At 58.4% G+C, this 26,911-nt stretch overlaps 2 protein-coding genes across 5 annotated transcripts; both read left to right on the top strand.

Annotated features, from left to right (window-relative positions):
• Window positions 1-348: 348 nt before the first annotated feature.
• On the top strand, window positions 349-12,197 carry SEMA3G (semaphorin 3G). 2 transcript variants are annotated; one of them, XM_051811370.1, is made up of 16 exons: window positions 349-605; window positions 3,992-4,152; window positions 5,146-5,208; window positions 6,574-6,693; window positions 7,394-7,484; window positions 7,566-7,682; window positions 7,918-8,060; window positions 8,140-8,254; window positions 8,358-8,427; window positions 8,623-8,767; window positions 9,008-9,239; window positions 9,348-9,439; window positions 9,684-9,725; window positions 9,886-10,111; window positions 10,414-10,553; window positions 10,646-12,197. In XM_051811370.1, exons 1-16 carry the CDS (start codon window positions 512-514, stop codon window positions 11,108-11,110), a joined length of 2,316 nt encoding a protein of 771 aa, XP_051667330.1. In that variant the 5' UTR covers window positions 349-511; the 3' UTR covers window positions 11,111-12,197. The 2 variants fall into 2 exon arrangements, with proteins under 2 accessions (XP_051667330.1, XP_051667329.1); XM_051811369.1 differs by having other exon boundaries at window positions 7,394-7,682.
• Window positions 12,198-14,316: 2,119 nt separating this feature from the next.
• Window positions 14,317-26,862, top strand: BAP1 (BRCA1 associated protein 1). 3 transcript variants are annotated; one of them, XM_051811415.1, is made up of 17 exons: window positions 14,317-14,462; window positions 17,423-17,452; window positions 17,551-17,605; window positions 18,258-18,390; window positions 18,753-18,872; window positions 19,292-19,353; window positions 19,431-19,573; window positions 20,251-20,329; window positions 21,009-21,132; window positions 21,458-21,575; window positions 21,759-21,946; window positions 22,226-22,359; window positions 22,950-23,422; window positions 23,549-23,709; window positions 24,389-24,481; window positions 25,005-25,077; window positions 25,348-26,862. In XM_051811415.1, the coding sequence occupies exons 1-17, from the start codon at window positions 14,426-14,428 to the stop codon at window positions 25,479-25,481; spliced, it is 2,157 nt and encodes a 718-aa protein (XP_051667375.1). In that variant the 5' UTR covers window positions 14,317-14,425; the 3' UTR covers window positions 25,482-26,862. The 3 variants fall into 3 exon arrangements, with proteins under 3 accessions (XP_051667375.1, XP_051667376.1, XP_051667378.1); XM_051811416.1 differs by having other exon boundaries at window positions 14,318-14,462; window positions 23,549-23,655; XM_051811418.1 differs by lacking the exons at window positions 14,317-14,462; window positions 17,423-17,452; window positions 17,551-17,605; window positions 18,258-18,390 and having other exon boundaries at window positions 18,783-18,872; window positions 19,165-19,353.
• Window positions 26,863-26,911: the final 49 nt, after the last annotated feature.

The following is a 26,911-nucleotide window of genomic DNA, read 5'->3' on the forward strand; positions in this document are numbered from 1 at the left end:
CCAGGGCTGCATGTGGCACCCTGTGCACCCCCCTCGATCCTGCTCAGCCCCTTTCCCCAACCATCCTTCTGTATCCAGCTTGCCTGGCACTGAGATGGGACCTGAGAGCTGGGTGCTTGCTGGTGCTTGGAGATCACCCCACGCTCAGCATCCTTCTCGGGGAGCAGGTCTGTGTGCCCTCTCCTTCTCCTCCAGGAGGGCAAGGCTGGGAGACCCTAGCTTCCCTCCCTTGCTCCCCATCATCAGGGATGAGCGGAAGGGGCTGGCAGGGTCAGCTGCGGGAGGGGGCTGTGGTAAAGCCTAAAGCGCTGGTGGCAGGGGGACACTTTGGGGATGTGTGGAGTTCTCGGGGTCCCCCCAGGGATGGAGCCGTCCCCTCGCGCATCCCCGCCGCCCTTGAGGATGAGGGATGGCGGGGCCGGGGCGGGGCGGGCCGGGGCGGGCCGGGGGCGGTCGGATGTCGGCCCCATAAAACCTCAGTGCCACCGGCGGCCCCGGGTGCGGCGGCGGGATGCGGACGGCGGTGGCCTTGGCGGTGTCGCTGTCGCTGTGCTGGCTGGGGGCGACGGGGCACAGCTTGCCCCGGCTCCGCCTGTCCTACCGCGGTGAGCCGGGCCGGGGGCACCTGCTGCGGGACGGGGGGGCTGCCCCCCGAGGGGTGTCCTCGGGGTCCTCTCTGCGGGGGTTGCGCGGGGGCTTGGGGAGCTGCGGGTGCTGCGCCCGGAGTGCAGGTTTTTTGGGGGAGAGGTTTCGTGGGCACCTTGCGCTGGGGGCTCGGGTTGGGCTGCGGTTTTGGTGAGTGGCCGCCCGGCACCCCTCCGTTCCCCACGCGGGACGTGGAGGGCCCCCGGGGAGAAGGGGGAGGAAGTGGGGAGCCCAATGATGGGGAGAGGAGATGTGCAGCCGGGATCCGCGCCAGCCCCGTCGCTTCCCACGAGGGATCGTCTCCCACGTCGAGTGCGGGGAAACTGAGGCACGGCACTGTCCCGGCCCCGGCACGCTCTGCCGTGTGTGTTGGGGGCGTGCTGCGGTGCGTGGGTGGTCCCCCCGCCTGGGCACCCCCGGGGGTGGGTGCTCAGCAACCTCGGCTGGGCGGGGGGTCCCCGGGGTGCGCCCTCTGAGCCCCGCCGTGCTGCGGTGCGGGTGCCAGGGTGCCGGAGCCCCTCGGGGGGCTGCGGGGGCAGTGTTTGGTTTTAATTAAAACTCTCCCTGTGATCCTGCTCTGACTCGCCGCATCCCCCGCTTTGCCAGCCTAATCCACGGGCTGCTCCAGCCAAACTTGACAGAGCCTGGGGCGCCCCAATCTCCTTCTGGCCTCAAAGCAATGAACCTACTCGTAAAAAAATTAACATAAAATAAATTACATAAGGTATATCTTCCCCGTTCCCAGCGAGAGGAAAGGCATGATCAGTCCAGGGCTTGGAGAGCCACGGGAGCTGCAGAGCACCTCCCTGTGCCAGGGAGAAGTCTGCTCCTGTGCTACCTGGGCTGGGGGTTCCCAAAGCTGCCTCTGTCCTGGGGCACAGCAGGCGACCCAGGGGCTGCCTCCCTGTGGAAGGGGAAATTGAGGCGCTCAGTGGTCCCTGCTTACCCTGGGAGCCAGCACGCACCCAGGACGGCTAGTGGCTCTCCCCCTTGATGGGATCCGGCGTCCTCAGGTTGTGCTTGGCAACAGGGCAAGGGGGTCTGGAGTCACAGCAGGGCTGGGTCGTGGGGCTCAGGGTCTGGCTTTGTGTCTGATCCACTCCAGCACAAAGTCCGGCCGTGCTGGGCCATTCCCCAGGTGTGAAGGGCTCCTCAGGGCCCGGGCGGGGGGCGCTCCTCAGCTTCTCACGGGGAGGAGCCACCTTTGAAAGCCTTTTTTTTTTTTTTTCCCTCTTCTTAGGCTGATTATTCCATTCGTCTTCCAAATTGGAAACAGAAACTGAAATTTCCCATGAAACAAATTCTGCCACCGCCTTCTCCCCGAGGGGAAGAAAAAGAAAATGAAAATTTCAATTAAAGCCATTAGAGCCTCCGAAATGAAAGGGGCGAGCCGGAGCTGTTTACGCACATCTCCTCGGTCTGGGCTCTGCCTGGCGAGCGGCTCTGGGTGCGGGGTGGCATTTGTGGGGTGACAGGGATAGGCTTTGTGCTGTGAGTGCAGGGATGACCACGTCCCCAGCTCTCCCTCACACTTCAAGCCACTCTTCTCCTTTTGTTTCGAATTTCAGCAGTGGCTCATGTAAGAGGGGAAAGAGCATTTTGCTGCTATGTGCACTGCAGCACAGCCCAATGCTCTCTTGCTGTCCCTTCCCCGGGGCTCCCCCCACTGGGGTAAAGGGGTCCCAGGAATGGATGGGCCATGGCAGGGGGCTATTCCCTGGGGAGATGAAGCCGGGGGGGGGGGGGGGAAGAGCCCTGGGCTGGTGTAACCCGAGGCGCAGGAGGAATTCGCCAGGTCTGGGGGAGAAGGGGAAGCCTCGCCTGAAACAATAAAAGGAGCCCGACGACTTTGCTGATGTTATTCTGAGCTGGGAAAATATTATTGCTGGGCAAGAATAGAAGGAGACGACAGCATTTTCCTGTGCTGAACCAGGCGATATGGGAGGACCTGAGATGCTGTGAGGACACAGGGGGAGGGTACCCCCAGGGAGACGGGGTGGAGGGGCCGCCAGAGCCTGGTGCCAGCTCTGCTGGCAGGCACAGGGGGCTTCCCGATGGGGATGGAGCCACTGAGGCTCTATCCTTCTGTGTCGCTGGCATCACCAGTCAGGGCACTGGGACTGCCCTTGAGCAGCCTGGCAGGGATGGGAGCTGTGTGTGATGGGATGGAGGTTGCCATTGTCCCCCACCAGGGATGGACCTTGTCTCCCTTGCAGGCCCCAGAAGACACATTTCCCACCAGGATGGGGGCATGGCATGGCCACCTCCTTGCTGGAGGTGATAAATGGCCCCCCTGGCAAGAGCAGGGCTTGGTACCCCAGTGTCTTGGGCTGCTGGCAACTGGGCTTGTCCCAGCACCACCTCCCCTCTCATGGGGTCATGTGGGGGGGATGCTCGTGCTGGGGGTTTCCCTGGGGTCAGCAGCAGCAGCTAGCAGGAGGGTGTTTGGGGACATGGCTGTGCTCATCAATGGCTCTTTGTCCTCCTCTTCTGTCTGGAGGTCACAGTGGCCTGGCCTGTGTTCAGGGCAGTTGCTGGGATGGGTTTTCAGAGCCCTATGAAGCTGAGCCATTCCCTCTTGCTCTCTCCCTCTGTGGCAGCTGTGTGGGCGCCACTGTGCCGGCTTGATGACCCTGAAAGTCATTTCCTGCTGCAAACCAGTCATGCCACTTCCCCCGCGGTGTCGTCACCATGAGGGTCCCCTTGGCATCCCATGAAATTTATGCTTGGACCTGCTTTGGGGGTCTTGATATCAGACCCTGTTTCTTTGGGATGTGATGTCCATCCCAGGGATGCAGAATTCCCATTCCAGTGCCTCTGCCCAAGTGCCATCCCCATGGTGTGATGTGGAGGAAACCTCCCTGTCAGCGAGGTCTGCTGGTGGTGGCAGCAGCAGACTTTGTGTGCCATGGCACTGGCTGGTTGCCTGCTATTATGTCCTTGGCTGGCACCTGGCAGGGACAGGACCTATTTTCTGCCCACCCCATGTGTGATCTCATCACCCTCCTGGCTGGGGCTGGTGGCACAGCCCAACTCACTGTGGCACAGCCACGGTAGAAGGCTGGACTGGTTTAGCCAAACCTTGCTGGGGGCAGCAACCTTGCCTGGTACCCTGTTGCCAATTGGCTCTGCAGCTTTTTCCTTGGCTGGCAGGGAGAGCAGCACTTCAGCCAAGTTGAGTCTGGGATGCCCGCACCTCTGGGAAGGGATGGAGAAGGATGATGCTGTCCGGGGAGGCTGGGAGCAACTCTTCTGGCTCCAGGACAGCTCTGTGATAGAAGCAGCAGCTTGTAGGGACCCTTGAGGCCAGGATGGCTCCTCCTGATGTGCCTTGTCTCCCTGGCAGAGCTTTCAGGCAGCAACCGCTCCGTCCTCTTCTTCGGTCACCGAGGCTTCCTGGGCTTCCGCTCCCTCTACTTGGATGAGTACCGGGATCGGCTCTTCATCGGAGGGAAGGATGTGCTCTACTCCCTGCTCCTGGATGGGGCCAGTGCAGATGCCAAGGAGGTGAGCTGGGTGCTGCTGAGCTTCATCCCTATGGACTCCTCGCCCCTCTGAGTGGATGGTGCCCAACTGAGCCAGGCAAAGTCACCCTGAAACAAGACCTGCCCTGGGGGTGTCCCCATCTCAAGCACCCTGAAGTGATTCTGAAAACTTGTAGTGCCTGGCAGAGGTGGTCTGGCTGTGGTGGCTGGAGGGCAGTTAGCCAGTGATTAGTCACGAGCAGCAGCATAGGACACTGGTGGTGCAGCCCACCAGTGATTCCTGGGTGCTGAGCAGGGTTTTGGATCCCACCCTTTTAAAAAACTGCCATTGGGAGAGTGAGTGCTGCCCATCCCCATCTGGGCATCCCCTTCACAGGCCAAATAGACAAGCCTGCAGAGACAAGGAGCTAAAGGCATCTATCATTGCAACAAGCTCTGTCAGGGCTCTCAGAGGCCCCCGGCCTCTCCTGGATCCTCGGTGGGAGAGGTGACAGACCACAGCAATAGTGCTGGGTGGTCCTTCACCCTCTCCACTTTGGCTTGCTGTTTTTCAAACAAGGCTCTGGACTGTTTCTAGCTGAAGAAAGGGGAGGAGGAAATGAAGTGCCCTTAGTGTGTTGGGTCACTGTGATGGGGTCAAGGGCTTGTGTACCCAAGCTGCCCTTGGTCTGAGAGCTGCCAAAATCTGTGGGGGACATGGGCTCCATCACTCATGCTGTCCCCTGGCACTCTTTCCCCAGGCTACCCACAAGCCCACCCCCTTCCAGGCCAGCTTCAGCCATCCTCAGCATGACCACCCAAATCCAGTTGGGCTATGGGCTGTGACCGCTGGGGTGCCTCTCCCCAGGAGGAAGGGTTCTGCCTGAGGTTGCAGGGTGGGAGCCCTGGACTGGGTGGGCTCTGGAGAGCCGTGGTCCTTCTCTCTGTCCCTCTCTCCATGCCTGGGGACATGCATTTGCAAGGCTGAGTTCCTGCTGTCCCCCCTCCCTGCTCCAACAGATCCTTTGTGTTTCAGATCTACTGGCCACCCCTCCCGGGGCAGACGGAGGAGTGTTTTCGGAAGGGGAAGGATCCAGGGGTGAGTGTCTCCCCATGTGTGCTCTGCCCTGAGCTGGGGGTCCCCACAGCTGGGGCTGTGCCGTGTCATCCTGCTGGGAGTGACCCCATGGGGCTCACAGGCCAGTTAATGCCGGAGTAGAGCATGAGGGAAACTGAGGCAGGAAGTCAGTGGCCAAGCCTGGCCATGTGAGAGGCTTGTTCCAGGCTCTGGGAATGCTGTCTCAATCACTCTGCTCAGCCCCGTGGCCACAGAGTCGTGGCCAGTGTGTCCCAGAGTGGCTACACTGAGTGGGCAGGGATAGCCAGGCTCTGGGACCTGAGCTTGGAGGGACCACAACCCCCATGCTGTGCTCCAGACCCCAGCAACACTGGCCCATCCTGGCTGTCCCCAATGATGGGAAATCTGTAATTCAGTCAGGCTCAGTGACCTTGCTCCCCAAACCTTACCCCTCTTTGCATCACCCTGCCTCAATATGAAGCAGGACTATGGCAGGGATAAAGTCCCCGAGGCTCCCTCGACCCAGACTAATTGCTCCCAGGAGTCCCTGTCCTGCTCTGTGTGTTTATTTTACAAGCTCTCACCGACAGATCCAAGCCAGGGCAGGCTCAACTTTTTATTTTCCTTGAACATATATTTTTTTTTCACTTGCTATTTTAGAGGCTCTTTGCAAAGGGAAAATAAACAGCAGGAGGCTGGGAACCCCTAGGGCGGCTCAGGAGCGGTGTTCCCAGCAGATGAGGGGCCTCCTGCTGTGGGGGGAGGTGTGGGGGGGGACAATGGGGGCAGGCAGGGCTGGCGCTGACCAGGGGGAGCCGCCAAGCAAACAGTGGAGAAGGATGGGAGCCCTTTTCCAGTGGGAACTGCCAGGAGAGAATGCGCGAGGTCAGAGGTGGCAGGTCTCCAGCCCTGGGAGTGTCATAGCTACTGTCCACCAAAGAAGAGGACAATTCCAGACAGCAGCAGTCAAAGCTGTTCTAGAGGCAGCTCAGGACGTTTGAGGTTTCTGTCTCTGGTGTTTCCTCCTTTTGTTTCATCCCCGGTGTGTGCAGGAACACGATGGGAAAGGATGTCCCTGCATCTGGTCACATCCTGGGCGCCAGGGGTTGGGGGCTGAGTTTGGAGCTTGCTAGGCAGGTGACCTTGCTCCCCTGGCATGGGCTGTGTGACAGGGTGAGTGCACAGGTGCCCAGGGACAGGAAGACCAGTAAAAAGCATTGCCCTTTTGCAGTGGGCTGGGGACCACCTAGATGAAGTCTGTGCAAGTCCTGTCACTGGGTACAAGCTGCCATCTCACACCCCTGGCACTAGGCTAGAGGCAGGGAGCTGGGAGTGGGCAAAGCACCAATATCCTGTGACCCTTCCTCTCCCCTGCTGTCTCCCCAGACTGACTGTGCCAACTATGTCCGTGTGCTGCATCCCTACAACCGGACACACTTGCTGGCCTGTGGGACAGGCGCCTTCCACCCTGTCTGCACCTTCGTCTATGTGGGGCCCCGTGGCGAGGTAGGGAAGCACTGTGGAGGGTGCCCACCCTGAGCATCTATGGTGGGACACCCCTGGGAAGTAGATCCTCATCACTTGCCTCCCTCCTGAGTGGCCTTGAGACTGTGTGGGGATGCTGGATAGTATGTCAGAGACTGTGTGGGGATGCTGGATGTGGTGTTTGCCCCATCCTAAATACTGAGGGGGGACGGTATCAGGAAGCAGCTCCCTGTTGTCCCTTTGAGCTTCTGCTACCCCCTTCCCCAGCTGACCCACCTGTCTGGGCTGGCACCCCCTTTCCAGACATGGGAAACACTCATACAGAGGCTGGTGTCCTGCCAGGGGCTGACGCATGGGTGGCATTTCCTCTTCTCCCAGCTCACTGCTCATAAATCAAGTTGGCTGGGATGGAATGGCAGGGGCCTCTGTTCCCTCCTCACAGCCCAGCACCATGTGGGCAGCAGGAGCCCTGCCTGTACCGTGATGACTGACCAGGCTAACAGGCAAGCAGTGGGGCTGGCAGATCCCTCCAACTGCTGTGTGTCCTCATAGGATCAGTCCTGCCTCAAAAAGCATGGATTTCATTTCCAGACAGTCTCTTTGGGTGGGCTGGTGCTGAGGATGCTTGCAGCGAAGTGCCTGTGAGCTGGGCAGGGACCAGAGCTGGCCCCTGCCTGCCCAGGCACAGCCCAGGGCTCACCTGCCTGCTCCCCCTCCCCAGCACACCTTCAGCCTGGACCCCGCCAGTGTGGAGACCGGCCGGGGCAGGTGCCCGCACGAGCCCAGCCGTGCTTTCGCCAGCACTGTCATCGGTGGGTTGTCTTCCTTGGGATCCATGAGCCTCTGGGGTGCTGGCCAGGGATGGTCCCTGTGCAAGCTGGGTGTTTTTGCAGGTGGGGAGCTGTATGCCGGCCTCACCGCGGATTTCCTGGGACGTGATCCCGGCGTGTTCCGCAGTTTGGGGACCCGCTCCGCCCTGCGCACCGAGGTGGACCAGCGCCTACTCCATGGTAAGGACTTCCCTCTGCCCCTCCTCCTGCCCCCTGGCTGGGCTAGTGCTGGGGACCATGAGCCTTGCAGTGGCCATGGTGCAGCATCCCTCATGGCCGGTATGAGCAGGGCAAGGCACCAGGAAGCAAGGTCTGGGGGTCCTCCTGGCTGGCATCCAGCCCCAGCGTGGTGTGGGGCTGGAGGTGGCTGCTGTGCCCTCTTACCCCACCTGACATGGCCAGCTCTTGCTTGTAGACCCCAAATTTGTGGCAGCCCACTTAATCCCAGACAATGACGACCGGGACAATGACAAAGCCTACTTCTTCTTCACGGAGAAGGTGGTGGATGCAGACAGCAAGGAGCACGCCATTGTCAGCCGTGTGGGGCGTGTCTGTGTGGTAAGATGCTGGTGGGGACCATGGGGGACAGGGATGGACAAAGTCACAGCAGTGGCCCTGATGCTTCCTGTCCCTGCAGAATGATGCTGGTGGCCAGAGGGTGCTGGTCAACAAATGGAGTACCTTCAACAAAGCCCGGCTGGTGTGCTCTGTCCCTGGCCCTGGTGGCATTGACACCTACTTCGATGAGCTGGGTAAGGGGTGTCTGGGTCTGTACCTCACCAGGGCTAGTCCCTGAGTTGGTGGCTTCAGGAAACCCTGGGGATTCTAGGAGAAACCCCATGCTCTCATTTTCAGAGGATGTCTTCTTGCTGAGGACAAAGGATGGGAAGAATCCAGAGATATATGCCCTTTTCAGCACTGTCAGGTGGGTGGTCCAGCTCCAGCCTCTGGGGACATCCAGCTGCAGCCACCCATGACCTGCCCTGTCACTGTCACCAAGGCTTGCTGGTCGCTCCCCAGCTCTGCTCTGGTCTGCATGGGGATGTTGGTGCTCCCATGAGCCCCACTGCCACAGGCACCAAGTATGGCTCTGCTCATCCTGTTCTCCATCTCCTTTCAGCCATGTCTTTCAGGGCTCTGCTGTCTGTGTGTACCGCGTAGCCGACATCCGGGAGGTCTTCAACGGGCCCTTTGCCCACCGGGAGAGCCCCCACCATCAGTGGGGTGCCTACGAGGGCAAGGTGCCCTACCCACGGCCTGGTGTGGTGAGTGACTCCCTGCAGCTCTGGGCCTTCTTCCCCCTTCTTCTCACCTGCTGGGGTGGGCTCCCTATGGGATCCACCCCTGGTCAGCTGTGGACCAAAGTCTGGCAAAGGGGTGGAGAAGATGGATTCCAAATTGGAAGGCAAGGAGGGGTCCAAACCAGCTTTGAGGGGCGATGGAGGGCGAAGGAGGGGTGGGTGGTGGTGTGGCTGGGCTGAGCTGGGCCCCTCTCATCCCCACAGTGTCCCAGCAAGACCACCAACCAGCCCCGGCGGCAGTACGGCACCACCAAGGACTTCCCTGACGAGGTGCTGCACTTTGCCCGCGCTCACCCCCTCATGTACAGGCCCGTGTACCCCCGGCACCGCCGGCCCCTCCTGGTGAAGACCGACCTGCCCCACCGGCTGCGCCAGATCGTGGTGGACCGGGTGGAGGCCGAGGACGGGCAGCACGACGTCCTCTTCCTCGGGACAGGTGAGCAGCAGGATCAGCACGCAGGAAGCAGCCCGAGTGCTGGGGTTACCACACCTCTGGGCTTTGTGATGGCAGGGTGCTCACACCTCCATCCTCCTTGGCCCCCAGATGCCGGCTCGGTGCTGAAGGTGGTGGTCTTGCAGAAGACAAGCTCAGCCACGACTGAGGAAGTCATCCTGGAGGAGCTGCAGGTTTTTAAGGTGACATTTTCTGCCCCGCTTGCAAGGGAGGGGGCAGGAGGGTGAGCTCAGGTTGGGGAAACACATGAGGAGGGAGGCTCAGGGTTGTCACCGCAGTGTTGGGCACTGGAAGGTCTCGGGGTTGTGAGGGCAGAGGGTGGCCCAAAACATTCCTGATGCCCTCCAAAGCCCTGGCAGCTCTGAATGAGCCAGGCTCTCCGTGGCGAGGTTTAGCCAGCCTGACATCCTCTCTCCTCCCCTGCAGGTGCCTGTGCCCATCACCCAGATGGAGATCTCTGTCAAGCGTGTGAGTATAGACATGGCTCGGCCACAGGGCTGGGGACTGAGCTGTGGTCACCAACCTCTCAGAGCCGCATGGTGCTTGCCCTGGGGAGATCTTGGCTGGCCCCCTGGGTGCTGTGCCCATGGGGCCTGCGAGCATCACCACCTTGGTGCTGTTCCCCCAGCAAACACTCTACGTGGGCTCCAGCCTGGGGGTGGCCCAGGTACGGCTGCACCGGTGCGAGTCCTACGGCTCGGCTTGTGCCGAATGCTGCCTGGCCAGGGATCCCTACTGCGCCTGGGATGGCACTGCCTGCACCCACTACCAGCCCTCTGGCAAGCGCCGCCATCGCCGCCAGGACGCCCGTCATGGTAACCCTGCACACCAGTGTCTGGACCAGAACCTGACTGGTGAGAGACTGGGGGGACCACAGGGATGAGGGGTTCCTCTAAGTGCCCCAAGGTGTCCTGACATCCACAGCCCTCAGCACAGAGAAGGGCTTGTCGCCATCGGGATGGGCTGGGGAACCCTCATCTCCCTGTCCCATAGACCAAGGGGTGCCCCAAGAGAAGGTGGGTGCTGCTGGGGTTGGGGTCTGTCCCCAGGGAGAGAAGGGGGCTGAAGCCACACGGTGGCCCAGGGGGGCTGACACACAGGCAGGTGGAAGCCTGGCTCTGCCCTCCTCATGAGCCCGTGCCTGTCTTTGCCCCAGTGGATGATTTTGAGACTGTTGAGGAGAAGGTGCTTTATGGGGCGGAGGACAACAGCACCTTCCTGGAGTGCGTGCCCCGGTCCCCGCAGGCCACTGTGCAGTGGTTTGTCCAGAGGCCCCCGGACGAGCAGCGGGATGAGGTGAGGCTGCCCCTGCACTTTCTTCCCTTGTGGGGACATGGGAGGGATGTAGGGCCAGACCTGGACTCCCCCAACCTTGTGGTGGCCGGCAGGTGAAGACGGACGATCGGATCCTGCAGACGGAGCACGGGCTGCTCTTCCGCAAGCTGCACCGGCATGACACCGGCACCTACTACTGCAAAACCCTGGAGCACGGCTTCACCCAGACCGTGGCCAAGACGGCCCTGGAGGTGATCCCTGGCGAGCAGCTGGCACACACCCTCCCCAGGGAGCGGGGTGATGAGCCCCCACGCCTGCTCTGCTCCGAGCCCCGGCTGGCGCCACAGGCTCCCAAAGCCTGGTTCAAGGACATCATGCACCTGATCAGCTCCCAGAACCTGCGGCGGGTGGAGGAGTACTGTGCCCGCCTCTGGTGCAGTGGCCGCCCCCACCACCGCAAGAGCAAGCTGGCCCAGGCCAAGCTGGCCCTGGCTGGAGTGGACGTGGGCAAGAAGGGACAGGTGGCCAAACCCCACGGCGAGAGGAACCGTGTGCCCCGGCAAGTGCCAGCCACTTAGAGAGGGCAGGGTGACGGACGTGGGGTGGCCGTGGGCGAGCACCAGCTCCCCGTGCTGCTGGCAGCCCCGAGGGTCTCCTGCCCTGGCAGTGCTGCCAGCCTGGTCCCCTCAGACAGGTGGGTGGGCAGGTCCCCATCACCCTCAGTGGCTGCAGGGTCACCTCCGAAATGGACGGTGAGGGGGGATGCATTGTCCCCCCCCTTGCTCTTGCTGGGTGCTGTGGCAGTTGGGGGCCGTGGTCCCTGGGTGTGTTGGGGCTTGGCAGGTGTGGTGGCACTGCTGTGCTGTCACTCCAGGAGCTGGCTGGCTTCCTCTGGGAATAAAGGGGCTGAACGTGGCACCACGGGGAGCAGCTGATGGCTTTGGGCTCTTTCCATCCAGCCCAGAGCCTGTGGAAGATGATGCCTGCTCTTATGGGGGGAAAAACTGAGCATTACCCCAGAAAACATCTGTGTCCAGGATGAGCCCTGTCACCTGCTGTGCCTGGGGTGCTGGAGCCGTGCTGTGCCACTCAGGGCATATCCTGGAGGACAGGGCTCCTTCCTACTTTCCCTTGGCACCAGGACTCACTCAGCAGCGCCTGGGTGCAGCTCCCCATTTCCCCTCTGTCCCCCAGGGTCAGGGAGAAAAGCAAATGTCTGTGGGCAGGTTAGACCTGTTCCTGGGTAAACATGGGAGAGGCACTGATGCCATCCCTGTCACTGTGCCCAGGTAGGAGCAGGGACAGGCAGAAGGCACAGTTTGGGGGGCTGCACCACAGCTGGGGTGTGTCTCTGCTGGCTGGTGGCCCTGCAGGGCGGGGTGGGACGAGGCTGGTTTGGGTGGGCTCGTGGTGGCTGGTGGAGCCAAACCAGCACCTGGGGTCTCCCCCAAATGCAGGGGCTGGGGTAGGTGCATGGTGAGGTGCTCCTTGCTTTCCTCCCCCGACATGAGCTCACTCCTGGTCAGGCCCGGGGTGATAAAGATCTGCCCCTTCCTGAGGCAGGGCAGCCCCACACAATGGTGTGAACCTCGGCCCCGCTGGGATGGGCATTGTTCGGAGCCGGAGGGACGGGAAAGAAAAATAATAATAATAATAATAATTAAAAGGCCCTAAATAGCTCACACAAAGCCAGGTTGTGATATCATCTCTCCTCCCTGTGAGTGTGTGCGTTTGTGCTGCAGCACAGCTCGCGGGGAGCAAAGTCCATGGGCAGCACTGCCGTTGCCCAGGGAGAGGGGCTGGGGGTCCTGGCCCCCTTCTCCAGCTCCCTTGCAAGCTCCAGGTGCCTGCTCAGGGTGTCTCCTGGGATGGGAGAGCTGTGGTGGGGCTGGCAGGCCAGGACACGTCCCGCAGGGAGGGGAGCGGTGCTGGCAGCACTGACTTGTGGGGCCAGGCTGGAGCCAAGCACGTGGATTTGGATAATCACAGGCCTGGGGGGCATGGGAGAATGACAACCAACAAGTGGAGACAAGGAGGGACCTGGGTGTAGAGCCAGAAAGGAGAGACAGGAGTCTGATTCCTCAGGGCCTGGATTAAAGGGCTCAACAGTGCCTGCACTGACCCATGCTGGAATGCCTGTGCCCTGCTGCCTCTGAGCGACTCTCTGAGCTCCACAGGGCAGGGGATGAGCTGCTCGTCTGGGGGGAGGCAGCAAGAAGGGTTCTGAGGCCACGCTGTGAGTGGGACCCAAACCTGAGCTCCTGTGGGACCCACCTGGAGGTGGCACCAGGGCCAGCAATGCTTCAAACTGAGCAGGAACAGAGACCAGAAGAAAACAGTCCCCCAAACGGCCTATCGCGCCTCCCAGTAAATCTCAGGGATGGCTGAGCCTGGCCCTCCTGGGTAGATTTACACCGCTAAGGCTGGAGCAGGAGGGATTTTGTCAGGACTGCCTGTCTTGGGATCACCAGCAGCTGAGGTGACCTGAGTCCCTGGAAACTTCCATGTGCTGAACGACCAGGAACACATCCTCAGGCCCCCAGGGGGTGGAAGGAGACACAATCCATGGGCAGATTCAGCACCTGCAGCATGAGGGGAACAAGCCCTACCTGGGGCTTGGTGCTGTCCCAGGGCAGAGCGGGGTGAGGGGGGCGCCGGGGGACGGGGTGTGTGTGGGAACGGCCGCAGAACAAAGCCGTGGAGGTGGGGGAAACAGGCACAGCCATTCCCGCTCCTATTTTTATCTCACTTCCTAAGGAAGTGCAGCGCGGGGGCGCACGCTCGCCCAGGGAGCCTTCCAGCCTCCTGAGGCGGAGAAAGTGGAGCTGCTGGCCAGGGCAGGGCCGGCACGGGTGGCACCTCAACACAGAGTCACAGGATCACTTAGGTTGGGAAAGACCCCTGAGACCATCGAGTCCGACAGAATACTGGTTCCCAACCCTAAAAAACCCAGCACTCAACCCCACAAACAAACAAAAGAACAACAAACCCCTCAACCCACCAGGCAGATGCACCCACATTATCGTGCCTGCTATTCCTTTCCACCCAACATGCACGTTTTTGGAGCCCTTGCTATGAGCACAACGCAGGGGGTCCCTCCAACGTTCTGGGACGTTGCAAATCCTGGTAGATGCCTGTACTCTCAGCGGTGCTGTTAAGTGTTGCAATAAGCAGATCCTCCTTGAAGGGCACAGGGGCAGAACTAAGAAAGTACTGAAGTATCACAGTGCGTATGGAATCACAGGAATAAAGTTCAGCAACAAGTGCTGCAAACTAAATTCCCTAAAAGAATTAAATTTTTATATAGTATATATAATATAGCATATATGTTTTTATACTGTACATATTATCTTATAGTATAGTATATTATTATATATATTATCTAAATATGTTAACCATGATATATTATTATATTATCTTATATTGTTATATCTATTATATTAGATATATTACATATAATACAGTATATTTATTATAATATAATGTTTACTTATTATAGTTAATAAATAGAAGTAGCAGCATAGAGTGAGGAAAGGGAGAGAAGAGACGATGTAAATCGGTCGGCAGAAAAGTGAGGAGCGAGTCGTGACAAACCCCATTATTTTAAATGCAATAAACTCTGAACATCCACTGCACGCTGTGGCAGAAAGAAAAACACACTAGCATGGTTTAGACAAGCCGTTTTCCATGGAACCGCCCCGATCCCGGTGCCCCCACCGGTCCCTTTGTGCCTCCGCCTCCCCCTCGCGCCCCACGTGGCGTCACTGGGGACACGCGTCGCGCCCGCGTGACGTCACGGCGCGTCGCGTCGCGCTACGATGACGCGGCGGGGCGAGCGACGGAGGGTCCCGTAGAGGGGCTGCACATGGCGGCGCGGCCGGGCCCGCGGGAAGATGAATAAGGGCTGGCTGGAGCTGGAGAGCGACCCCGGTGCGCGGGGGCGGGCTGGGGGGTGGCCGGGGGGGCTCCCAGAAACGGGCCGCGGCGGCCAGGGGGCTCTGAGGGGCGCGCGGGGAGCGGGGCCTGGGCTGGGGGGGTGCGTAGGGGAGAGGCCGGCGGGCCCTGAGGGGCGGGCAGGGCATGTGGGGTGCACAGGTGGGACTTTGGGGAAGTGGGGTGCACAGGTGGAAGTTTGGGGCGTCTCGGGTGCACAGGTGGAAGTTTGGGGGGCTGGGAGTGTGGGATGCGGTTTTGGAGGGTGTGGGGTGCACAGGTGGAAGTTTGGGGGGCTGTGTGTGTGGGGAGATGCCTGGGGAGGGTTGTGGGGTGCAGGCTCGAAGTAGGAGGAGCAGGAGTTGTGGGAGGGTGTGGAATGGGAACAAAGGCTGGAAAGGGGTTGCAGGGAGGGGAGAGGTGCCAAGAGGGTGCCTGGGGCAGAGGGTTGGGAAGGCAGGTGAGGGTGTAAGGGGTGCGGGGCCTGCAGGGAAAGGGGACTGTGGGGGGTTACAGAGCCCATGGGTGGGTCAGGGAGAGGTTAAAGGGGTGCAGGGCAGGCTGGCTATGGGAGTGCAGGTGTGTGGAGGGCAGGGATGGGGTGGATGGGGCTGCAGGAGCACTATGAAGGCTCAGAGTGGGGCTAGGGCTCAGGGGGCACCCGTACACAGGGTGTGGTGCCCCAGACACTGTGTGTGTGTGTGGGGGGTGATAAACCTGGGGGTCTCTGTGGGAAACATCTGCAACACTGTGAGGTGCAGCATGAGGCATTCCTATTGTTTGCAAACACACCCTGGAATATCGCTGAAACACAGGCTGGGGGTGTGTGTGTGGAATGCCCTGTGCTGCAGGAATGGCCTTGGCTGGAGATTTCAGGGGACTGAGGATACCCTGTGTCACTTGGAGTACATGAGGGGGTGTCCCCATCGTGTGTGTCACACCCTGCCATGGCTGTGCAGGGTTACACCCTCTCCCCCAGGGAGTCCAGGAAAGGTGCTGCAAAGCCCAGAGTGGAGCAGAAGGATCACAGGCATCTCCCTCCTGTGTTGGAGAAGGTGGATTCTGTGATGGAGTCCTGAAATTGTTTCACAGGTTGGGATTTGGGGGCCAGAGCTGGTGTGGGTGGGGGCATTGTCTGAGTATTGTTTTAGCACTGCTGAGTTGCTGCAGTAGGAGCTGCTCTGTGGGATGGGGTGGTGAGTTTTTGAGGCTGTGAGTGAGGAAATTGGTTCTCTGGAATTACACTGGTCTCCTGTGCTCAGTGAAGGATTCTGTTTGTCTGTTCCCAGTCATGCTGGGCTTTGCTGCTGTTTGTCCTCTTTACTGGTGCTTGGGAACTGCTGAAATCATTCCCATCCACTCCATCTTCACCACAGCAAAGCTGAAGACAGGGCATGGTTTGGATTCTTATAGCTGGGGGGGATGATTTGCCTGGGAGATAACCTGTTGGTGCAGAGGAAGGTTTTCTTTGGGATGTGGCAGTTCTGTTGCAAAGGTGGCAGCTAAGACAGCTGTTAGGAGTGACCAATGTGCTGCTCTCAGCCTTCAGCACATCCCATGAGCTGCCCAGCCCTCGCCATGGGGCTTGGGATTGAGATCTTTGGGTGCTTTTCTGGTCAGGAAGGGTCGGGAGATCCAGGTTTGGGTGGAGAGGGGAGCCTTGGGAACACCCAGGCTGCTGGTGTTTGTTGTGTGTGCTTGTGGATACCAGAACGTGTCCCAGGTGACCCAAATAATTTGAGATGGGGGTTTGGGTGTTCCAGGAGCAATGGCAACAGCAGGACTGTGCGTTTCAGGGATGCTGAGGTAGTGCAATTGGAGAAGAAGGGAGGGTTGGAAGGGACCAGGATGGCGCCGGGATTTGGTGTGATGGTGTGGCACGGGGGGAGCAGGCTCTCTCTGGTTTGAAGCACATTATTTCTGCAACATATTTCTTCCCATTGACAATTTTGTAAGAAATAAGAAGTTTTCTGCTAAATTAAGGAAGACTTTTTGCTCCCAGAAGTTTTCTCCTTGTTTTAATAATTTTAACTTTGGTGTGGAAGCTTCTGGGTCTCTTCACTTCTTAACTGAGCTACTTACTTCAGGGTCCTTAAATCTGTTGCTTACAGGGACGTTTCTCAGGATTTAATCCTTCTTATTGGTATTCCCTGGACTTCCTCCCAGGCTTTCAACAGCCTTTATGTGGGAGATAAAGAAGCAGTTTTGTTATTCCAGTCTCGAGCTCGCTCACTCCATGTGCAGGGTGACTGCCTGGAAATCGGGCTGACTGCTTTGCTGCGGCATCACAGTGGCAGCTGCCACTCAGTTGCTGATGTCTGATAATCCTTTGGTCTCCTTGCTGTTGTCTCTGTGTCCCTGGTTATGTCCTCCTGGACAGGAAATTTTGTAGTCACTGGAGACAGGCTCTTAGATTTGGTCCCCCAAGAAAGAGAGAGATGAAGATGAGCCTTTCGGCCCTTGGACTTCCTTGCAGTCCTGTTGCTGTGAGCTGCTTTCCTTTCACTGCCTGTCTTTCACTAACAAGAACAGAAATTATCTTCCTTTAAAATCTCCTAAGGTCTACTCAACCATTTTTCCCTCTGGTTGAAAGCGTGTGTGCTGTTCAGGTGTTCCCTGCTGCTGCTCACAGTGGGGATTTACTTCTTGGCCGGTCACCTGCAGTGGCTCAGGGTGCCCAAGGTGGGTCTGACTGCACTGGGCTGTGGTAAGAGAGGGCTGGTTCAGATCCTCTCGAGGAAGAGGGTGATAAATTGGGATGGAGGGATGAAGGTAGTCAGAGCCAGGACTCAACATCCCTGCTGCTGGGACTCAGTGTGATCCTGGTGCTGCTCTGCCATGGACTTTCCAGCTGTGCTGTCGCCTGGGACCATGTGGGACCTATGGGGGACTGTGGCAGCTGGTTTCCTTCTGCCTTCTTCAGACAGAAGTAACCTGTAGGTTTTGTTCCTTTCCAGGTCTTTTCACACTCCTGGTGGAAGATTTTGGTGAGTCCAAGAAGCCTTTCTTTGAAGTCAGTTTTGTGCCTGATGTTACCCCATCCTTTCTGGTGGGCTTTACACCATCTTCTGCCCTTTGTCTGCAGGGGTCAAGGGAGTACAGGTTGAAGAGATTTATGATCTGCAGAGCAAATGCCAAGGGTAAGTCAGAGGCCTCAGAGTGTGAGTTTTGTGAAGTGGAGTGGTCTGTGGACCTGGGAACTCATTGCTAGGCATTCAGAGGGGCTGTGTGAGCTCATCTGAGTCATGGAGGTCAGTGCTGTATGTGATGGACTAGGAGGGTTTTGTCAGGTTTGGGGCAGGTGTGGGACACAGTGCAAGGGATTCGTCTCTCTCTCCCCATGGAGAGGTGCAGTGCCCACCAGTGTTCTTGCAGCATGGGATTTCTGCCTGTCCCAGTGCTGTGAAATGGCTTTGAGACTATTGCTTCTTAAAAGCCATTGCTGAACTCCTCCTGAGAATGAAGATGGGTGTAAAGGAGAGGTCATTTGGTGGTCAGGCACTGTTCTGCAGGTCAATCAGTGTCCAGAGAGGAATTTCCCTTTTTCTTTGTCTTCAGGCTCTTAAGACTTGTCAAACCCCAAAGTTTTCAAGCTTGATTGTTGGCTGAGCCTGGAGCATCAGCACAGGAGTAATGTGGGGCTGAGGGGATTGTGCCAGGGGTGGTGGTTCTGCTTTTCCTCCCTGTCTTTGCTCTGCCTGTGGTTTGAAACAGAAGGTTTCTGGCGCTGGGCAGGGCAGACCCCTGCTGTGGTTGGTCCAAGGTGCCACAGCTGCTGACTTCTCTCCTCAGCCCTGTGTATGGGTTCATCTTCCTGTTCAAGTGGATTGAGGAGCGCAGATCCCGCCGGAAGGTCTCCACGCTGGTGGATGAGACGTCGGTGATCGACGATGACATCGTTAATAACATGTTCTTTGCTCACCAGGTGAGGGAAAAGGGTGTGTGGGGGTGTCTACTGTGGCACCTCGGGGAAGCAGGGTGGTACTGAGAGGCTGCACTGCTCTTGCTGGTCATGGGGCAGCACCTCTTTCCTGGGAGTGTCTTCCCTGAGCTCCAGGTTGGAGGGAATGCAGTGAGGGCTGGGAGACTGTGGCCTGAGCTGTGAGCTCAGGGGGCACGATGTGACTCGCTGAGACTGACCACCCTCCTTCCATCCAGAGCCAAGACTGGGTTGCTGCTCTCACAAGTGACTCTTGTCAGTACTTTTCAATTGATATCCATGCTGAGGGGTTGTTGAAGGGCTGCCTTGTTCCTGCTGGTTAAGCTGGTCCTTGTGTCACCCTCCAGCTGATCCCCAATTCCTGTGCTACCCATGCCCTGCTGAGCGTTCTCCTGAACTGCAACAATGTTGACCTGGGCCCCACGCTGAGCCGCATGAAGGATTTCACCAAAGGCTTTAGCCCTGAGGTAGGGGGTGGGTGGGCAGGGCTGGTGCATGTGATTCTGCCTCTCACTGTCCTCTCGGGGTGATGCTCTATCGAGCTGGCTCCTTCCCTACCCTCCGTGGCTGCACACTGCAGCAGGATTGCCTCTTCTCTCTCATCACCCTGCCTTGCCTTGCTCAGAGCCTTGGTCCCCAGGCTGGGCACAGCTCTGAGCCTTCTGTCATGTTACTCCCTGTGTTCAAAATCCTTTCTCCTCCATTCAGACCTATTATGAAGTCTATGTTTCTCTCTGAGAGCTGTAATTTCTTCAGTAGAAATTGAGTTTGTGCCTGGAAATTGTTGTCCTGGTCCTGTGTGTGGATGGACGGAGGGAGTGGGCGAAGCATTTTGTTTGCCTCCTGTCACTTCTCAGCTGTTCTCCTCTCTTGCTGTTGGCTGCAGAGCAAAGGCTATGCCATCGGCAATGCCCCGGAGCTGGCCAAGGCCCACAACAGCCATGCCAGGTGAGTGAGGGGTGGGTGCCTCCAGGTCCCTCTCCCTGGAGGAGCAGACTCTCCACTGACCTCTCTTGCCCCCCCAGGCCGGAGCCGCGGCACCTGCCGGAGAAGCAGAACGGGATCAGCGCCGTGCGGACCATGGAGGCTTTTCACTTTGTCAGTTACGTCCCCATCAAGGGGCGGCTCTTTGAGCTGGACGGGCTGAAGGTCTATCCCATTGACCACGGTAAGAGCCCGCCTGCCCCTCCCCGTTGACACAGGTGAACAGCTCCCTGGTGTGTCCAAATGTATTGCTTTTCATTGCCGCTTAGTGTTAGCTGATGTTAGTGGAGCATCATTCCGATGGCTCCCAGATTTGTCCCGAGTTTTGATAGCTCATTTTGGAGCCTGTGCACGGTGCTGGGAACTGTGCCTAGAAGGCAGTTGTTTCTAAATATGTTGCATTGCTTTTTCAGCCTTGCCATTTTTCTCTCCACTTGCTCAGGGTCACAAGGTACTTCTGCAGCTCTGGAATAATGTGGTATCACAAGGACAATTTCTCTTCCTCACTTTCTCCTTGTGCCAAATAACCATTGCATGTTGAGGCACCAGGTCCCAACACAGATCCCAGCGAGCTGCCCAGGTTACTCCCTTCTTTTACAACATGACTGCTCAGTTCTGCCTTTCAAATATTTATCCTTGCTAGGACTTAGTTTCTGTGTGTCAGGCCCTTTGGTAAGGTACCACTTCGTGTACAGGCTGACACATAGTCCTTCTGCCTCCTGGGCCCCTTGCTGACTTGCCCCCTTGTATGTAAGGGAGCCATGGGATTGCCTCTGGTGGGGAAGGCAGGATCTGCTCTGTGAGTCTGAAGCAGGAGCCTTGGCCTTCTCTGCCAAGTCCAGCTATGTCTTGTTATCACAGGGCCATGGGCTGAGGACGAGGAATGGACGGACAAAGCCAGGAGAGTGATCATGGAGCGCATTGGCCTGGCCACTGCAGGGTAATCTCCCGAGCCATGGGGTGGGCACCAGCCCCCTGCCATTTTCCCCTGGATTGTTTCTGCTGTGGTCTCTGAGCAGCAAGCTGTGCAAGTAGGGGTGGAGAATGTACAGGTGCTCTGCCTCGTTGCCTTCTCTTGCCCACAGAGCACACAGAGAAGCTGCATTCTCTGTGTGATGCAGAGTCCCTGCAAATGGCTGCACAGTGTACGAGTGGCCTAACGAGGCCTCTGTTAGCTGGAGTCCATAGGAGAAGGAATGGTGCTTCTGACCCTGAGATGGGCCTCTGGGATGCTTGGGCATGAGAGTGACTGAACAGTGGCACAGGTTGCCCAGAGATGATGTGGAGTCTCCATCCTTGGAGATACACAAAAGCTTTCTGGTTGTGGTCCTGGTTACAAGCACTGGGTGAATCCTGCTGGAGCAGATGACTTCCTCAGGTCCCTTTCCACCTTACCCCACCAGTGAGCGTGAGGGATGTTTTGTGTGGTGGCTGAAGCAACCTTGCTCTGCTTCATCAGCCAGTGTGTGGTTTGACTTGGTTTGGGGGAGAAGCCTCGGGTGTGTCGGTGTTAGATGCCCGGGCAGGAGGTGGAGGTGGGGCTGGCAGCCTGCTGCCCTGTGCTGGGGGACAGGCTGTCACTGCTGGCCCACGGCTGAGCCCGCTGGCCCTTCCCACAGGGAGCCCTACCACGACATCCGCTTCAACCTGATGGCCGTGGTGCCCGACCGCAGGATGAAGTACGAGTCCAAACTGCACATCCTGAAGATGAACCGTCAGACTGTGCTCGAGGCCTTGCAGCAGGTAGGACAGCCCAGGCCCTGAGGGGGGGCAAGCCTGGGGTGGGAATAGGCTGTTTGTAGAGCATCTCCCTGTGTTACAGGGGCCCTGAATTTTGGGATTTTGTTTGGCCTTGGGAAATGGCTTGTGGGAAGAGAAGATAACCAGCCTTGCTGCTTGGCCTTTTGCTGCTCATGTGGGAGGTGGCTCACCATGGCACTGTCGGTTGTGCACCTGGATTCTCAGTGGTTGGCTCCCCCTCACAGGCTCTGCACTGCTGGAATGGGAGGGATGTGGTTTGGGTCACCCTAATCCAGCATTCACTTTCTGTCTGTCATTTGCCTTCAAGCTTATTCGAGTAACTCAGCCTGAGCTGATACAGACCCAGAAGTCTCAAGAGTCTCAACCTCCTGAAGAGGCAAAGCCAGCCAGCAGCAAGACTGTGACTCCAGAGACCACCCACCCAGGTAGGCCCCCATACCAGTGGAGCTTCAAAGTGGGAGGCTTAAGCTTGGGGACACTGGTGACAGCTGGAGATGGGGGTGATGGTGTGATGGAGCATAAGAGCTCTTCTGTGGGGTGGGCAAGAGGACAGGGAGTAGAAGGTGACAGTGCTGGTGATGAAAGGCTGTGCTGTGCTTGTGTGGCAGATGGCACTGATGAGCCCCCCAGCCAGGGCCACCCTGTGGCCACGCAGAGCCCATCCAACAAAGCCAAACTGGGGCCAAAGACATCAGTGTGCGGCATCAACGGGGCACCTCCAGGGAACCCCAACCCCATCGTGCAGAGGCTGCCAGCTTTCCTGGATAACCACAACTACGCCAAGTCCCCCATGCAGGTAGGCTGGAGCTCTGTGGGACTGTGGCTGTCAGCTGGCCTAAGCCTGGCCCAAGCCTGCCTGCCCTGGCACTAACCCGGGCTGGAAGGGGAGTCAATAAAGACTGACCTGGCAAAGGATGTTAGTGTTAACATGGGTCAACTGAGCGAGCAGGGGGAAGGGTCCCTGTCTCCTCTCAAAAGGGATGAGTCCTGGTGTTGGTCTGGACCAAGGATGTGTCCACTGGGCTCTTCCTTCTGGCCCCACTGCCAGCAGGCCTTCAGCAATGGTGTTTTGCAGGAGGAGGAAGACCTGGCAGCAGGAGTGGGTCGCAACCGGGTCCCAGTCCGACAGCACCAGCAGTACTCGGATGATGAGGATGACTATGATGATGATGAGGAGGAGGAAGTTCGTAACACCAACTCAGCCATCAGGTGAGTAACACCAACTCAGCCTCAGCTTGAGCTGAGGGCAGGGGCCAGAGAGCTGACATTTGCAGAACTGCCAACAGGGACTTCCATATCTCTTTCCTGAGCACTGATAGTTGTGTTCTCCTCTTCACCTCTATTTCACTGCTCACTCACTGGATTTTGTGTAGCCCTTCTGTAGCTCTTCACAACCAACCCTGAATTTCAGCTGCCCTGGGTGTAACTATGTATTGGCATCAGGCTTTGAGGAACAGTTGCCAGTTCATCTCCTGGTGACAGTGTTGGTGTGCTCAGACTGTTCTCAGGTCAGGAAGATGGGGTCATAGCAAGGGTGCTTTTAGGGCTTTGGAAGAAGAGCAGGGGTACGCAGCACCCTGTAACCCCTGGCTGTGTAGGGGTCCCTGGGACTGAGGAGTCAGTGGTGGTGGTATGCTGCCTGAGAAGCTGGTGGCACTGGGGGTGACCTAGAAATGTTTCAGGCCTTGTTTCATCCCAACAGGCAGCCTAGACTGCTGAATGCAGAGCTGGCAGTGGCTGTGCTGGGCCCCCACCTTCTTCTACCAGCTACTCACCTTCCCTGCTGTGTTCCTGGGCAGGTACAAGAGGAAAGGGCAGGTGAAGCAAGAGCATGTGGCGGGGGCTGCGGATGGCCAGCTCTCTGTCCTCCAGCCCAACACCATCAACGTCCTTGCTGAGAAGCTGAAGGAGTCTCAAAAGGATCTTTCCATTCCCTTGTCCATCAAGACGAGTGGCGGGGGTGCTGCCATGGCCGTGGTCACCCACTCCCAGCCCTCTCCCACCCCGAGCAACGAGAGCACAGACACCGCCTCCGAGATCGGCAGCGCCTTCAACTCCCCGCTGCGCTCCCCGATCCGCTCCGCCAACCCCACGCGCCCCTCCAGCCCCGTCACCTCCCACATCTCCAAGGTGCTCTTTGGGGAGGAGGACGGGCTGCTGCGTGTCGACTGCCTGCGCTACAACCGGGCCGTCAGGGACCTGGGGCCCATCGTCAGCTCCGGGCTGCTGCACCTCACCGAGGACGGCGTGTTCTGCCCACTGGCTGCTGCAGGTAGGTGCCTGCCAGCTTCTGTGGGGGTGGCATCTCCCCTGCAGTGACAGGAAGGTGTCCTTGGATTTCAGGAGTGGGTGCCAGTCCTTTGTGATGGCTCCTGATGCTTCCTTACCCTCTGTGCAGATGGGGGGAAAGGCTCCCCCTCTTCCATTAAACCCGGTGAAGAGGCCCCGGTCGCGATCAAACTGGAGGAGAAGGAGGGCAGTGAGGCCAGTGACAGCAAAGAGAAGGTGGGACTTGGCAGGACCAGTGATCACCCTGGGGGGGAAAAGTATTCTCCCAAGGTGAGTTTTGTGCTGCGACAGCCCTGGGAGCGTGGAGCTCAGCCGGAGGCGCAGCGGCGCTGGCAGTGACCGAACCGCATGTGCACGCTGTCCCGCTCGCGTGTCGTCGCAGCCGTGCCTCAGGGCACAGGGCAGTGCAGGTTTTCCTTGTCGTCTCGGGGACCTTTGCCTGAGCAGTGGGCACAGCCCCTGTCTCTGCAGCTGAGACGTTCAGCCTGCTGTGCTCTCCTCCGGGCCAGGGGCTGGTGAGAGCCTGCGTCCCCAAATCCCAGCCTGCTGGTGACTTCACGGCCTGTCTGTGCCCTCCAGCCAGGGACAGGACCAGGCTCAGGCAGCACAAGTTTGCCAGGGGAGGAGAGCTGGCTAGAAACTGCCACTCAAAAGGGAAGTCTATGGATTTTGTTTTTGAGGGGAAGCAGCCCCTGGGGTGTTACTCATCCCTTCCCTCTGTCCCAGAACCAGGTACAATGGGGCTGAGGCAGAACCCAGCTCCCCTGGGACCTGCCGTACTGAACTCCCTACAATGAACTGATCTCTCTTTGTTTTCCCTTGGCATGTGTTTTTCCTTTGTTGAATCCTCCCTTTCCCAGTGCAGAGAGGAACACCTGCCAGCTCACCCTGCTGGCTCCTGGGCTGTGGCTGGGTCTGTGCTCACATTTTGTCTGCTTGATACTGGTAGGAGCTGCTGGCGCTGCTGAAGTGTGTGGAGGCAGAGATTGCAAACTACGAGGCCTGCCTGAAGGAGGAGGTGGAGAAGAGGAAGAAATTCAAGGTGTGTTGATGGCTTGTTTGTGTTGCTGATTTTGCTCCCCAGAGGTTTCTGTCTGGGTTGTTTTTATGTAAAAATGGAGGGAGTGTGGTCCAGCTGAGAATGGCCATGGGGAGCATTCAGGGTTCCTTCCTCACTACCAAACAGCCCAGCGGGGCAGGGCTCCAGCCAGGGCAGACACAGCCCTGGGGCAGCACTGAGGAGGGTGGTGAAGTGCTGGGCTGTGCCACAGCTGAACATCAGCACCAACAGGAGGAAGGGGGCAGTCTGCCCCAAGGCCTGGCAGGATTCCTGCCCTGCCCACTCTTGCCTCTTCCCAGCTGCCCTTTATGGAAAAAGCTGGCATCTGAATGAGGATGGAGACAGTCCCAGTTGTGCACTGACCCAAGCTAGGCTGGGAAGTGGGTCCCTTCCTGCTCGGGTCTCCTTGGCCTGTGGGCTGGGCTAGGCAAGCCAGTTCTTTGTCCTGTTAGGCTTGAACTCTCCTTTCTCCCTGCCACTCACTTGTGGATTTGTCTCTTTGTAGATTGATGACCAGAGGAGAACCCACAACTACGATGAGTTCATCTGTACCTTCATCTCCATGCTGGCCCAGGAAGGTGAGCTGTGCTGTGCAGCTGAGGGGATGGGGAGTGGGGTTTGGGTTCAGCTGGGGAGCAGCAGCTGGGAGCCTGGGAAGCTCACCCTGCCTGGCTCCCTGTTTCTGCCCGGCCTGGGGAACACAGGGTAGCACTCACTCCAGGGAGCCAGGTCTCTGCTGTGTGTCTCGATTCATAGTCTCAGGAGGTGCCCACTGCTGGGTTTTGGGTGAGGGAGGGAGGGAGGTAATTCCAACCCTCCAGGCCCATGTCTGTGTGCTGTCCCTGCAGGCATGCTGGCCAGCCTCGTGGAGCAGAACATCTCGGTCCGCAGGCGGCAGGGGGTCAGCATCGGCCGCCTGCACAAGCAGAGGAAGCCGGACCGCCGGAAACGCTCCCGCCCGTACAAAGCCAAGCGCCAGTAGCTGGGAAGCCAGGACTGTGAGAAACAGCAGCTGGGGCTTTGTGCCTTTGGGCAATGACACTTGGATCTACCTTACCCTTTGCCCAAGGAAGAGGGACCACAGCGACAAGCCCTCGGCAGAGGTGGAGCCTGGGGACAAATGGAAATTGGGTTTTCCTCTGCACCTGAGCAGTGAAGGGCAGGAATATGTCTCGAGGAGTCCCTGCAGCAGAAGGCAATCCAGAGTGCCCCAGCTGCCTGACCATGCCATGGCAGTGCCCAGATGCCGTGGGGCTGTTTCTCAGCGCCGTGGCTGAGGACTGTGATGGGAAGGAAGGAGCCCACCCAGCTGGTGGTGGGTCTGGTGGTGTGGGAATGCTGGCAATGCCCACGTGGGGCTGTGCTGGCCACAGCTGGCTGTGGCTTGTGTCCTCCTGCATCCAGGCCTTCAGCTCTGTACTTCCCTGGGCTGTTCATGTCTGTGTTTTCTATCCTTCTCCCTCCCTTCCTCAAACTCATTTTTTGTCCTAACCCAGGCTTTGGCCATTCTGAGCAAGGTGGCTCTGGGACAGAGCCCCTTCTGCACCCACCCCCCACTGCACTGTCCCAGTGCCCAGTGCTGCCCGGGCTCCTGAGGATGGTGATACCACCCCAGTGTAGCTTCTCCCTGGTGGGCATGACAGATCTCTTGCTGGGTGAGCGTGGGCAGGCTTGTCCCTAGAGCTGGGCCTTGTGCCCAGCCCTCCGTGGTGGTGCTGGGGGTGGCCCATGGCTCTGCTGCCATGGCTGCTCCCCTTGGGACCAGCCCCGTGGCCCTGGCAGTGCCTGTAGGTCACGAGGGATTGTTCCAGTCCCTAGAGAAACTCCATGAATTATGTATGAACAGACCAGGTTCTTAGGGTGGCCTGGTGCTGCTGGGCACAGCACCAGGGTGGATGCTGGATGTGGCTCAGTGAAGCCTCTCAGCATGGGGAGAGGCAGCTGGTTGCTGCAGTGGTGGAGGTGGGATGGGGACAGCAGTGAAGGGAGCCTCCAGCTCCTCCTGCCCAAGCCCCTGGCTGGCTGCTAACCAGAGCTTGCTGGTGCAGCCTGGCTGCCTCTTTCCCACTGCCTCCTACCAGTGCTCTGCACATGCTCTCCTGCCTGACCCCCCAGCAGCCTGGCAGAAATCTGAGGTGTCAGAGGTGAGCACCGCCCTCCAGAGATGTCCTGTGGTGGAGGTGCCACAGGAGAGGACTGAATTTTTTAAAATGTGTACGGATCTTGACTATGAAATGAAAGAGTTCTTTTGGTATTTGTTGAAGGAAAGAAAATCCTTCTGTCTCTTGCTGTGTCTAATATCAAGTGCTGTAAATAATGGATCTGTCTGAAGGAATAAAGCTATCCTGTAACAGCCAGCCAAAGGAGAGGTGTGTGTGTGGCTGGGAGCACCGAGTGCCAGCTCCAGGCCAT

This window comes from Manacus candei, unplaced genomic scaffold (assembly GCF_025592945.1).
Source record: "Manacus candei isolate 608988 ecotype Guabito, Panama unplaced genomic scaffold, ASM2559294v1 h1tg000082l, whole genome shotgun sequence".
In the NCBI taxonomy this organism is placed as follows: domain Eukaryota; kingdom Metazoa; phylum Chordata; class Aves; order Passeriformes; family Pipridae; genus Manacus; species Manacus candei.

What these genes read in the sequence shown, in the direction of transcription:
- SEMA3G (XM_051811369.1), top strand. Translation starts at nt 512, where the DNA reads ATGCGGACGGCGGTGGCCTTGGCGGTGTCGCTGTCGCTGTGCTGGCTG. An exon ending in GCCCTTTTCAGCACTGTCAG is followed by an intron (nt 8,428 to 8,622) that starts GTGGGTGGTCCA and finishes ATCTCCTTTCAG; the next exon opens with CCATGTCTTTCAGGGCTCTG. An exon ending in CGGACGAGCAGCGGGATGAG is followed by an intron (nt 10,554 to 10,645) that starts GTGAGGCTGCCC and finishes GGTGGCCGGCAG; the next exon opens with GTGAAGACGGACGATCGGAT.
- BAP1 (XM_051811415.1), top strand. Translation starts at nt 14,426, where the DNA reads ATGAATAAGGGCTGGCTGGAGCTGGAGAGCGACCCCG. An exon ending in GCCCACAACAGCCATGCCAG is followed by an intron (nt 19,354 to 19,430) that starts GTGAGTGAGGGG and finishes TTGCCCCCCCAG; the next exon opens with GCCGGAGCCGCGGCACCTGC. An exon ending in TGCTCGAGGCCTTGCAGCAG is followed by an intron (nt 21,133 to 21,457) that starts GTAGGACAGCCC and finishes TTTGCCTTCAAG; the next exon opens with CTTATTCGAGTAACTCAGCC.